This window comes from Panthera tigris, chromosome A3 (genome assembly GCF_018350195.1).
Source record: "Panthera tigris isolate Pti1 chromosome A3, P.tigris_Pti1_mat1.1, whole genome shotgun sequence".
NCBI classification, from domain to species: domain Eukaryota; kingdom Metazoa; phylum Chordata; class Mammalia; order Carnivora; family Felidae; genus Panthera; species Panthera tigris.
In genome coordinates this window covers 118,355,605-118,368,649 of record NC_056662.1, presented here as the reverse complement: position 1 = coordinate 118,368,649, position 13,045 = coordinate 118,355,605, and the positions used below count along the sequence as shown (strand labels likewise).

Sequence of the window (13,045 nt, the reverse complement as noted above, 5' to 3'; positions counted from 1 at the left end):
ATTCCTAAACCCGATTCTAGAAATACAGAACGTGGTCCGTGCTGCCTGCTCGTCTCTGCCCGCTTCCTCTGTTCTCTCTCCTCTCACTTCCTCCCACTGGTGACCGTAGCTTGTTCTGCACCCCGCCCCCCCCTGCTGGGGTGGCTGAGCTCCCCTGACTTTGGGAAGCCCCCCTGCCCACCTCTGCTCCTGGAGAGAACGGGCTGGCTGGGGTCCAGCTGAGAAGTCTCAAGTGCCCTCCTGTCCTCTGCAAGGAAGTATCCTGAGATACAAAGGCACCGTGGGAACGTCTGCTCCACCCTTGGCGCTCCTCCCATTCTGGCTCCCCCGTGGCCGCCGCCCTGCCTTCTGAGGCTATTCTGACTTATCCCAAGTCTTGCTTAGCTCTTCTAAGCACTATCTGTATATTCTCTTCTAATCCTCGGACAATTCCTGTGGAGCAGATACTATAATTTGGCTCACTTTGCAGAGGATAGGCAGCCTGCCCAAGTCCCACAGTTGGTGGCCCAACCACGGTCCGTGCGCAGGGGCTGTGTCCCTGCCTGTGAGTGGGTATGAGTCAGCCGAAGGGGACAAACGCATCAGAGCAGAGTCTGGGATGGGGGCATCCAGATGAGCTCATTTCTTTCCTTTGTTAGAACAGGTGCCGAGTGCCCACAGACTGTGCGTCGTTCGTACGCGTGTGTTCGTGTTGGAGGTGCTGAGATGGGAGGTGACAACAGGAATAGAAACAAGGTACTGCCCTCGCAGAATGGCCGGTCTTAGGGAGGCTCCGAGGCAGGCATCCAGAGTGAAGATCACGCCCTGGAGTGGCCAGCAGGGCTCAGCCTGGCCCTTGGGTGATGGGAGAGGCCCCTGTGGCGATTCCTGAGCTGCTCAGTGGAGAAGGGAGGGGATGTCCCAGTCCCCCTTGTCTTGTGCTCTCACCGCAGGAAGGGCTGTGGGACCTGGGACGGCAGCCCTGGAGCCCGGGGCTCTGGCCACGCCCCCCCCCGGCAGAGGGGCTCTGGCAGTCTGACCTGAGTCTCTTCCTCCTGCCTCACCTCTCCATCCATTAGGAGCATCCCCCAGACCACCCCGTGTGGCCCCCAGGGGACCCCACAAAGGGCAAGTCCAGGGACTTCCTGGGGCAAACCCACCTTGATGACAGCATTGTTGTCATCGATCAGTGTGTCGGTCACCTCCACGCGCTTCTCCTCCACCACCTTCTGCAGCACCATGCGGAAGGTCCCGATCAGCCTGTGGACGGGAGAGGGGGCATGGCCGCGTCACATGAGAGAGGAGCTCCCATCCCAGGAGGATGTGGTTGGCTGGGGACCGGGCTGGAGAGACAGAGGGCTCGCTCAGGCTCCAGGCTAAGCTTGGAGAAGGTGGCCCCAGAGCCAGGGCTGGTCCTGGCCAGGGCAACGTGTCCAGGAGCGTACGTGACCCCGACCAGTGTGAGTGGTTGCCTGTGTGAGACCCATTTCCCTGGCGCTCGTGGGCAGAGAACCCCCTGGGGGGATGTCAACAGACTGGGGGCAGGGTACCCCCTGGCTTGTGGAGTTGGGGTTCAGCCGAGCCCCTGCCCAGATGCCCAGTGTGGAGGCTACCGGGGAGGGTCCACGAGCAGTATCTCCCCCTTCCGCCGCCCTAACCACCACCAAGGTCTCTACCTGCCCCAACACCACTGGCTCACTGGTCCCGTTTAGTCAGCAACGCCCACACCTGCCTTCTGCAAGCCCATTGAGGGCAAGGGTCCATCTGGTGGCAGGATCCCCATATTCCCAGACAAAGTGCAGGGCTGTGAAGAGTTCAGTCTTGCAGTCGGAGGCGGGGACTTGAAGCCCGACTCTGCCACCAGCCAGTTCCCTGCTTTCCCTGACAATTTAAGCTCTCTCCATCTGTGTTCTCCTAAGGTGAGTTACTAAAATCCCTGCTTCCCAGAGCCGTTTAGAGGGCTGAGCCTCGGTGCCAAGTTCTCACCAGAGCGTCTAGCATTCCATCACAGTCAGCATTCCAGAAGCAATCTGGGTGATATCAAGGGGTGTTGCTATACGTTGAGCCTCTCCGGGGCAGGGGCCATGTTTCCTATTTCCAGCCCCTATTTGAGTTTCTCAGCACACAGGAGATCTCAGTATCTGCTGGCTGAATTAATGACCAACAGTGGGTGCCTAATAAATGCTGACCGAGTTGACTTGAACCCCATTTCACCCTGCGGTTTGAAGGTTATTGCTCTGGGAGAGAACAGGGTAGTCGGAGAGATGTTCTCACGTGGTGATTCCAAATGGGGTAGATTAAAATGTGCACACCATTTCTGGTTGAAAGGACAGAGACCGAGGGGAGCACCTGCAGCGCGTGAGAGCCAGAGGGGCCTTGGGATCACCCGGTGCCGCCCTCGATTCACGGAGGAAGGAAGGCGAGGCCGAGAAAGCAGGAAGGGACTCCGTTAACCGATGGCAATTTCGAGCCAGGTGAGGCATCAGGTGAATTCTGACTTTAATGGACGTATCTGATGTCTGTACTCTCCTGAGGAACACGGAGGGTGAACACTATATATATATATATATATTTTTTTTTTTTTAAAGGGCCTCCTTTCTGTGTGAGGAGGGAAAGTGGTGGGAGCAGCCACCGTGGATAAATATGAAATGCTTCCCCCTGGAGCTCAGAGCCCTCTCGGCCGGCTGTTCTGCCTCCTTGAGGGCGAGACTGTTCATACCATTCCTCTACTGGAGACCCCTTACCAGGCTTCTAGGTGCTTCTCAGACCCAGCCCAGCAGACGCCTCCTCCCTGGCTGGGTCCTGGCCTCTCCCCAGCTTGAGCAGTGCCCAGAGAGGAGAAGTGCCGGGATGGGATCGAGGTGGGGGCGGCGGGGGTGGGGGGGAACCTGGGGCAGCTGTGGATACTCAGGCACAACTTTCCTAGAAGACGCTCCTAGCACCGCAGAGGATCGGCAGACATGCTGTAATGTGGCAAGACACCCCCAGGGGGCAGGGTGGTGCTAACTAAGGTCAGTCTCAGACCTTGCCCTTGGAGGGCCCAAGAGGAAGGCTTGTCCAGCATTTTGTTAAAGAGGGTCCCTCAGCATCCTCCCTGGCATGCAGTCTCCAGCCCCTGCTAGACACCCTGTGACGGGGATCTCACTACTCCACGGCTGCTCTCACTGCTTTAACCCCACAGTGAGCCAAGGTCCACCTCTTGGCAAATTCCCCACTCCTGGTCTAAGCCTTGTCCACACACAGACTCAGTGCCATCCTTAACAGAAGCAGTGTAGACAGCGGATAGAGCCTGGGCTCTGGAGTCAGATAGAAGTGGGCTCACCTTGCAGGATCTAAGGGGGGAGATTCCACCACCTGGCGGCTGTGTGACTTTGGCTAGCTCTCCAACCTCTCTGAGCCCCACGGCTCTCCAAAGGAGGTGACACTACCCGCTTCACTGGGTGTCGGTGAGAGCATTCAAGTGAAATTCCTCCGACACTGCCTCACTCAGACACCTGGACCTCCTCCCTCCCCTGAGTGCAGGGCTTGCTGTCTGGAGGGCCCAGGCAGTGCTGGTCTTCTCTGCAGGATGGGCTCTGTGGGCAGGTGCACAGCCTCACAGAGCCAGGGTCTGTCTGTGCCCAGAGGGTGGGGCTGGGACCCTGGGACCCAGGGGGTGGCTTGGGGTGGGGGGGGTTTCACTCCTAACAGTGTCCCCCAACCTCCTCCAAATGAAAATAAAAAATAGTGTTCTTTGAAAAGGACAATTGCTATTATCCCAGTCGTAAGTAAAGTATGAAGGAAAGCGTTTTTATAAAACTTTGGTTTTTTTGTGGGTCCGTCCGTAACGCACCGTTCTAAGCAACACCAGGGTGCCTGCTTTGAAAACACAGCTTTAACACAAGTGTCCTAATACTGCTTCCGACCGAATGCCACCCCTCAGCTCCCTCTGTAAACACTCTCTGGGGAAGGAGCTAGTGCAGGAAGCCTCAGCTGTGGCCTGTGTGGTGACCCCAGAGACCACCCTGTCCAGCCGGGCTGCCCTTTGTCCGCCCAGCTGCAAACTCATGAGGTCGGCCTGTTGCCTCTTCGCCCCTGGGTGGGTCAGCATGGAGGGGCCGCCTAGGAGAGGGGGCCCAGGGTGACCAGGCAGGGTGGGCTCATGTGCCCTTGGACACCTGCAGCGTCCTTTCCCTGGGAAGTGGAGGTGTGAGGCCGTTTGTCCTGTGAAAGGACAGGAGCACTGGCCCGGGGGTCAGGAGGTCTGGGTTGAAGACCACCTCTGCCCCGACCCTGCCGTGTGATCCTGGGTAAGAGCCCTTTCTGGGCCTCAGTTTCCCCCAAGACTGTTAGATGAAGGACCTGGGACCTGATGTTCTGTCCTCTGAAAATCATGCTTATGTGGCCCATGCAAGTTACCCGTCACAAAGAAGGCACCCCCTGCAGAGCCCATGTTCCACCCCCCCCCCCAGGAGGCTGGGCTGGCCTCCACGGAGTGGCCAGGTAGGCTGGGCGGGGGCAGAATTCCTGGATAATTAGCTAGCAGGGAGGGGGCCTCAGGCATGAATGGGTCCACAGACTGACCACAATAGAGCGGCAACCAGGCACCAGGGCCTGTCAATAATTCATTGCTTTCCCCCTGGGAGCCCGTGTCAAGTGCCCAAGGTCTGGCCAGGCCTCCGCTGCTCTCCTGGCTCCTGAATTATTCAGAAGTCCCAGGAGACTGGCGCCTGCATCAGGCCATCCCCCCCGCCCCAAAGGTTCTGGACAGTTCTGGACAGGTGAAGGGGGACACACAAGATCCTGTGGACCCAGCACCTTGTTCTCACAGGAGGCCCACGGTTCCTGAAGGAAGACCTCGTTCAAGGTGGGCCAGGCAGACCTACCATGTCTCTTCCTCCTGGAAGCCCCTACAGCCACTGGGTAAGGGGCCAGTGTCCAAGCCACCCTCTACTTCTAGAGCAAGTCTTTCTCTGAGATAGGTGCTAATGGGCTCAGGGCCATGAATCCTATTTCTCATCCCAGCTTCCTTTCCCTCAGTTTCCCCGACTGCCTCAATCATGTGACCTGGCTCTCACCCTGGAGGGTGCCATGAGTTCTTCAGAGAAGAAAGGCCATTTGGATTTCTGCTTCCAGACCCTTCCACCCTGCGTACCTTCTGCCTCCTGACCCCATGGGGGCATTCATTCATTCATTCATTCCACAAAGTAATTGGGGGCCTGCTCGGGGCCAGGTGTGACAGGTGTGGCTTTGCTGGCTGGTGAGCCTGGTGCAAACCCCAGAGGCTTCCCCTCCGTTCAGCTGCCCCTTGGGAAGCAGACTGGCAACCGCAGGGTGGGCAGACCTGGGCCCCACCCGACTCCAAGTACCTTGCCCTCCCACGCCGGCCCCCAAGCTGGCCTGTGTCAGGATGGACTCTGTCTGTGTTCTCCACGAGACGGGCACCCCTTTCCCCATCCCAGCCCTGTAGCCAACAGTGTTTCAACATTCCATGGGCTTTCCGAGGAAATGAGAGGATCCTCTCCCTTCAGGCCCAGACCTCCCTGGGAGGGGTTTCCTGCCTCCTCGTGGGTGGGTCAGGGAGGATGGGAAGAGAGGAAGAGGGGAGAATTAGGTTAGAATCTCTCCTCTGTCTCCTCTGGCATTTTAGAGCAACTAATTGAAGCCTGAAGTTTTGGCGTATTCACTGGGATGGCGTTCAGTTTCTCAATTTAACAAATATTCTTCGATTTGTTTGTAGCCAGGATTTGGCTATTTCTAAGGGTTTCCAGCATTTTGGGGGCTGTCTAGAGGCTTCGCTGGAAACAACGTACCAATCTCTTTCATGTCTGTGGTTTCTACAATCGCTGCTCACAAATCCTGGTTTCTGGAAGGTCCAGGATTAGGAAGGAGATGAGGAAGCAGACAGCCTTACTCCGGCCCTTCCACTGTCCAGTGGCCTCACTAGCCTCTCTGAGATTCAGTTTCCCTACCTGTGCAGCAAGGGTTGCCCTGGCTGACTTCTGAGGCTTCTGGAAGCTCTGACATCTGCGTGTGGGTCCTTGCTGGGGTGCCTGGATGTCTCTCCTGGCCCCCAGCTTCCAATTCTTCGTTTTCCACACCCACTTCGGTCTGCGTGTGGGCCCTTCTCTGTTCCTATTTCTTCTGTCCTCACAGGTCACCTGATGTCTCATCCCAGGGAAGAAGGTTTTGCTTCCTCTTGGGGGCCCCTGGTGGGGTATCTCACTAACTTCTCTTGTGGATACCAGAAGCAGCTGCCTGAATGATGTGCCACCCCAAGAGGCCAAGGGGAGGCCTCTCTGCCCTAAATTTCTCCCCTGTGGGCCTGCCAGCAGGCTGAAATTCCCATATCCCATGCTCAGCTGAGATGTCGTGGGCTTCCAATAAAAACCACAGAATCCTTGAAGTCTGTGTGGTTCAGCCCATCTCAATCCAACACCCCCCTACGACATCATGGTCCACTCTCTGCTTGGCCTTTCCCAGTAATGGGGAGCTCGTTACTTCCCAAGAGCTCATTGGTTGGAGAGCTCAAGCTACCTTTCAGCTGTCTACTGTCTCTCAGCAATGCACCCTCGTCCTGGTCCTGCCTCTGGAAATGGCAGAAAACTTTCTTGGGGAACAGGCATGGTGACTTAGTCTCTCATTTTAGTACCTCTAGCGACCACCACAGTGTCTGTCTGGTACAGAATATTTGCTCAGTAAGTGTTTGATGAGTGACTAGAAGAGTGGGTGGATGGATGGGTGGATGGATGGATGGATGGATGGATGAATAGATGGAAGGACGGACCGAAGGATAGACGGAAGGATGGATGGAAGGATGGAGGGATGGAAGAATGGACAGAAGGTTGGATGGAAGGATGGACAGAAGGTTGGATGGAAGGATGGACAGAAGGATGGATATATAGGTGGATGAATATGTCCTCTATGGTTTTCTTCTCCAGTTCTCATCCTCTTGTCAGATTTAAAGTCCCTTCCCTTGGCAACCACAAAGAGCTGACTACTGGTATTCTCTCCAACCAGCATGAGGGCATTGGAACCCTCCTCTCTCAACACCCCTGCTCTGATTGTCCTCCTTCTATTAAAATTACCTAGGATTATATCCCCCCTTTTTTTATTTGTAGTCTCTTCACGCTGTTGAGTAATGCTGCACTCTCAGTGAGTAGTATTTCCATGTTTTTCTGGACATGTTGCTGTTCAGCCATGACACCCTCTAGCTGGTATAAAGGCAATTGGTTTTTGACCCCCCAAATGGGACTTTACCTTTCTTATGTGCAGCCACCATTCCAGACTCCTCAAGTCATTCTGAATTCTGAGAAGGATGGGCACTACTTTCACTGAACCCTTTGTAGTGATTGTGCTCATGTCATAGGTGTGTTCATTGAAGAATGTAAGCTCCATGAAGGCAGGCACTCGCTATCCTCAGCACCTAGTTCAGTGCCTGACACACAGTGGGCACTTAGTTAACATTTGGGGAATGAATGAATGGACATCTATATCCTTTAATTCTCACAGCTTCCTTTGAGATAAGTACCTACCCTTTCTACACGTGAATACATCAAACACAGAGAGGTTATATAACCAGTTCCTGGTCACACAATAGATGACTGAACTGGAAATCTGAGGTGAGGCTTGCCTGACTCCCAAACCACCACACCAAACTGCCTCAGAGCCTCTCGTCCTCCCCGGGTATGACAAGTTTGTCCTCAAGGCTACAGATGGCCCATTATATTATCTACCATTATATTAACTCCTCTGCTGGGTAACTGTTACCCAGGATGGTGTAAATGGGGAGACTTACAGAAGGGGACAAGAAGCTGAGGTGGGGCTGGGGACAGAAAGGGTGAAAGGGAGGATAGGGCGTTCTTGGCTGACAATGGTTGGGAGGGCTGAAGGACTCCGAGGACAGCATGAGAGGGCAAGGAGGGGGGTCTTTGATGATCAATCCAGGGTAGGCTGGGGGTGTGAGTCGCCTTTTAAACCCAAAGGAGAGAGCAGCCCAAGGAGAAGGGCAGGCCCCCAGCCCCTTAGGACCCCACCTCTCCCACCCCACACTTACTTGTTGCTGAAGACTTTGCTATAGTTGAAGATCTGAATCTCGAGTATCTCATTGCTGTCGATGCTGCTGGCCACTGGCCACCGGAAGGTCTAGGAAGAGAGAGAGACAGCTGTGGCCTTAAATGGAAATGACAGGGAGGGGTATGAGGAGCAGGAGGGGGATTCCTTAAAGGTAGCCCTTTGCATCGGCCCAGTGCTCCACAGGAATAAGTTTCACATCTAGAATCTCATTTAATTCCAACCAGCACCTTGTGACCCATTCCTCTTTCAAAGATGGCGCACAGAGAAGTCTAGTGACCTTCCCAAGGTCATTTGGTAAGTGGAAGAACTGAGGGCTGACCAGGACTTCTGACTCTCAGCCCAACACCTCGGGCATGCTCTGGAGTGGGTGGTGCAGCCGGGCGGGGGAGGCTGGGCTCTGGGGGAACAGCAAGGATTGTGGGCGTGGGCTTGTTTTTTGCTGCGCGCTGAGTGGAGTTGTAAGCTTCCAGCTCTCTCCTGCCAGAATCACGCTGGCCAGTCCAGGCTCTGCTTTGAGTGGGAGGTCCTGGGCTCCCCCATTCAGGTCAAATCACCCCTCCCACGGGTGATGTTAACTTTGGGGACAGATCTCAGCTGTGATCAGGGTCAGGCCCACAGAAGAGGGACAGCCTGGTTCCAATTCCCTGTTTCTAAATTTACTCTCACCACTTCTGTCTTGGCTTCATCATTAAATCGATTAATAATGATGAGCAGGAAGCTGAGTGGGATTTTTCCTGATGCCCTAGAAATGGCACTGTGGGCCCAAAGCCGGGGCCAAGGGTGCTAAGTACCCCATGGTCTAAAGACAGCTGCTGAGAGAGAGGCAGGCACCTTCCTCAGGGCTTCCCCGAGGGCCTGCTGCCCCCCACCCCCCCTCCACCACCGTAGCCCTCCTTCTTCCTGGGGTGTAAAGAAGACTGGGGAAGGGAAAGGTGGCCACGGTCATATCCTAGGCACAGTGTTTTTGCAGCACCTTGCCGGGAGAATTGTTCAGAGAGACTGAGGCACCTTCAGGAAGGGGACCCTGGCTGACCCTTCAGGAAGGGGACCCGGGCTGCAGGGGGTAGATGTGGAGGGCCTGAGCCGGCGTCCTGCCCCACTCCATGTGCCGAGCCACCACAAGCCTGACAGAAGCGAGAAGGTGTCAGGCTGGAGTAGCAGACCTTTCTGGACCGGACTTTTGGATGACTGAGAATGACCAGAAAGCTCTGAGGTCTGTTCCCGAAGCCGTGAAGAGACGGTATCCAGGGGGATTTTGACAGAACAGGTGGAAGGTGGTGACTTTTAAATTTGTTTCATGTTTCTACCCCACCAAAGCCAGACTGCTCGATAGGCTAGAAATAAACAGTAACGATAGTAATCTGAATCAGAGCTGCCATTTACAGAGAACTTTTCATTATGCAGGGGTCTGAATGCTTTAGATGCACTAATTCACTGAATACTCCAGCCCAAGAGGCTGCTCCTGTGTTCTCTTTTTCGAGAAGCCAGGTCTCACAGGGGTAACATGATTCAGAGAACTCTGCTGGTGGTGGCTGAGCAGGCTCAGGGGCAGTGGGGGCGGGGGGGGGGGGGGGCGCTCTGAGAACTCACCCCGCAAGCCATTCTGAAGCTTCCTTCCCCAAGAACAGGGACAAGGGGGACTGGGAGGCACCGGGCCAGCTTGGCAGGTCACTGCCCGATGTGGACAGACCTGTCTTGGGAAAATGGCCCCACATCCCTCTCTTCAGTCCCGGGGAGGATTCGGCTGGAGTGGGCAGGTGAGGGAGGGAGAAGCAGCGGAAGGAGAGGGGGTGGAGGCTGAGGAGGGAGAGGGTTCTGAGCTGGACCTGGGGAGGATTTTGGAGGCCATGGACACAGAAGGAGGGCAGGATGAGTAGGCAAGCCCGGCCCCGGGCCCGCAGGCCTCATTAAGCAGCTTCTGCCCCTGCTGTCTGGATGCCTCGAGCTTGGCCGAGTATGTGGTTTCTTTAATGAAGTTGCTTTTAATTGAGCTGCAGGGAAATAAGCCAGCTCGTGAATTCAGGCCCAACTCATTAGCCACGGTGCCGAGGGGAGAGGCCTGGGGAACCTCCAAGGTTTCGGTTTCCCTGGGATGAAGGGGGCAGGGGTGTTTGGTCCACCTGAGGGTGTGTGGGTGGGATCTTGGGCTTTGGAAGGAGAGACAGATTAGGAGAAAAAGGACATGACTGTGGAAGTGGGACCATGACAGGGAGGGGTGTTGAGCAGTGACATTAACAAAGTGACCACGAAGGATCAGCAGAAGTCATCTGGAGGAAAAGGGACCCAGACAAGGAGGCTGCTTGCGACTTCTGCTTGCTTACCCCTAGGCACGGACTTGCCTAATGACTGGGGTGCGGTTTACCGGGTCACGGGGTGACAGGAACACCAAGCTGGTCGTCGCGGGCCCTTGATGCACAGAGAGCAGGGGAGTCCGGGCGGGCCGGGGAGCGGGGCGTCGGGAGCTGGGTCTGCCGATGAGACTCCACAGGATGGGCCCTGGGGCACAGCTTGGGGTCCCCTTTCCGGGATTGATCAGGGGTTGCCCTTTCCAGAACTGATCACATTCAGGGCTTCCCAGAAGGAGCCCCAGGAGGAGGAAACAGGAGGAAGCAGATGGTCAGGTGAGGCTGGGGTCAGGGGACAGGGAGCGTGGACGCCAGGGACCAGGGCCGTCCAGAGGCTTTCACGTGGGAAGAGCTGGCCTAGTCCCCAGGGAGTCCTCGGGCCAGCCTCACTCTCTCTTCCCGCCCCTCACCTCTCTGGCTCCCATGTCCGCCCAACCCCCTTCTCTGTCCTCCTCTCCTGCTTCCCTGCTTTCTTCTCCGCCTCGCCCCCATTACCAGCCTCTCTCAGTCTCTGTCCCTCCCTCAGTGGTTCTCCATCCTGCTTGCGCACAAAATCACTTCCAGAAGTTTCTAACCATCCCGCTCTGCCTCTGGAGGTCCGGGCGCGGGATGGTAGGCGCCTCCAGGTGCTCCCACGTGAATCCAGGTCTGAGGCCCCCTGCTCGAGGGAAGGACCCTCCCGGGACAGTGAAACCCCAGCGTCCTCTCCCTCCCCCACCGCCATGAGGCGGAGCAGGCAGGCTGTGTCCAGCTAAGGGAAAGGACTTGGGGCCCCGGGAGCTCTTTGCTGCTCCCGCTTGGCCTCTTCCAGAAGCAGAGGCCTGGTGTTTGGTCCGCGTCTAAATGTTCCTCGGCTCTTCCCTCCATTTTCACTTTTCTTTGGTGAAAACTTTTCCGTGGCTGCCCCGCTGCTTCCCCAAATAGGTCTACATCCCCCTTCCCGGGACTCACAGTCTCCCTGGCTGTGACCCACGTGGCATTTCCAGCCACCTCCCTTCGCGCAGCAAGTACCTACTGAGCCCCGGGAACGGCAGTGAAGGACGTGCCCTGTGTCACTTCTCTCAGCCCCTCTGACAACCAAGAGGGTAGTCCCTGAGGTGCCGCCAGTTAGCTGTGTGACGGAAGGCCACCCCTGGCTCTGTCTCAGCCTCGGCTCCCTTGTCGATAAAACAAACGAGGGCCACACTATCTCCCTCACGGGGCTGTTGAAAGAACCCAACGAGACCACCCAGGTGGATTTTGTAAAGCGACAACACAACACTGCAGAAATCTGAGGCGTGGCTTATTTTGTTTGGTCCCGTTTTTTCCCCGTGGGGACTTTCGACCTGTCTGGGGCTGACCCTCACCCCTCCCTGACCCTCTGCGGCCTCTCCCTCTCCCTCCATCACTTTCTGCCTTGGCCTGTGGGTTTCCCCTTTCTCTTTTACCAGAAAAGATGTCGTTTCTCATGGCCTCCTCAGTTTTGCTGTTACTTCCTCCCCAGTGGAGGGTGTTGTGCTCAGACGTGTATGGAGAATGAAGCAAGACCAGAGTGGGAAGTTTGGGGGTCTCAGGAGCTCCCGGGCCAGTGCCCCCGGAGAGCATGTCTGGGTAGAACGAGATACTTCTCCGAGCACTTTCCGCTAAGAACTGAGGCTCACAGCGACGTGGCCAAGATGGGATTCTTTTACACATGGGGAAGCGGAGGGCGTGAGCCGTGTCATAGGGCACATAGGCAGTTGGTGGCAGAGGCAGGATTTGAACTCAAGTCTCCTGATACTTGGCTCAGGGTTTGACCCACCAGCGAAACCAGGGAGATTCGCTGAGGGGGTCTGTGGCGCTCACAATCCTTCTAGATCGACAGGAACAAGAACATTTATTTATTGAGGGCTGACCATGCGCCAGGCTTTGGCTACACGCCTCATACACATTACATAATTTAGTCCCCATTTTGCAGATGAGGGAACTGAGGCTCAGACAGGATTGGCCCAAAGTAATTCAGCTGGTAAGTGGGAATGTAGCTTAGTATTTGAGATTACAGTTAGACCCTCTCAGAAGTCAATTACCAGGTAAAGGAGTCCAGGCTACCCTGCTGGAGAGACCACGTAGCGAGAGGTCCTGGAGAACGTGTGGCCACAAGGAGGCCCAAGGTGCCCCAGACAACAGTCAGCACCGACTGCGCTCCCAGCCGGACGCAGAGGAACTGCCCAGCTGAGCCCAGTCCACTCACACAAGCGTAAGAAACACTAGAATGTGGATATCTCAGTCCCTGGATTTTGGGCTGCTTTGTTCCACAGCAGTAGCTAACTGTGACACTCTCTCGAACGCATGCCAATCTCTCAAACAGTCAGACTCACGTCAGGGAGGCCTGGCAGCAGTGGTGGACCTTGCTCCCTGACCTCCACACACTGATGCTTTGCTCCCTCTCCTTCTGTTGCCCCAAGAACTCCAGGGATAGCTTGACTGCTGCTTTCCGAGAAGTTCAGAGCGTGAGCAGAGTGGACAGGCCTAGTTTCTTTCATCTTGTTCATGGAGGTGTCCCTACATCTGGCACAGGGCCTGGGACACAGGAGGCACTCAACAAACAGACCTCGACTGGCTGGCTGGGCCGCGGCACTGCTCCCTGCTGGCGGGTGAGCGCGGGTGGGTTAGTTCACCTCTCCACACCTCAGCTTGCTCTTCTGTAA

At 56.0% G+C, this 13,045-nt stretch overlaps 1 protein-coding gene across 4 annotated transcripts in view; it reads right to left on the bottom strand.

Annotated features, from left to right (window-relative positions):
* Positions 1-13,045, bottom strand: part of OTOF (otoferlin) — a 92,524-nt gene that overhangs the window by 54,323 nt on the left and 25,156 nt on the right. For all 4 annotated transcript variants that reach the window (XM_042982334.1, XM_042982333.1, XM_042982332.1 and 1 more), the window contains exons 3-4: positions 8,015-8,103; positions 1,140-1,239 (exon numbers count right to left, since the gene is read on the bottom strand). In XM_042982334.1, the coding sequence (XP_042838268.1) occupies positions 1,140-1,239; positions 8,015-8,103 (189 nt within the window). The remainder of the gene's footprint in view (positions 1-1,139; positions 1,240-8,014; positions 8,104-13,045) is intronic.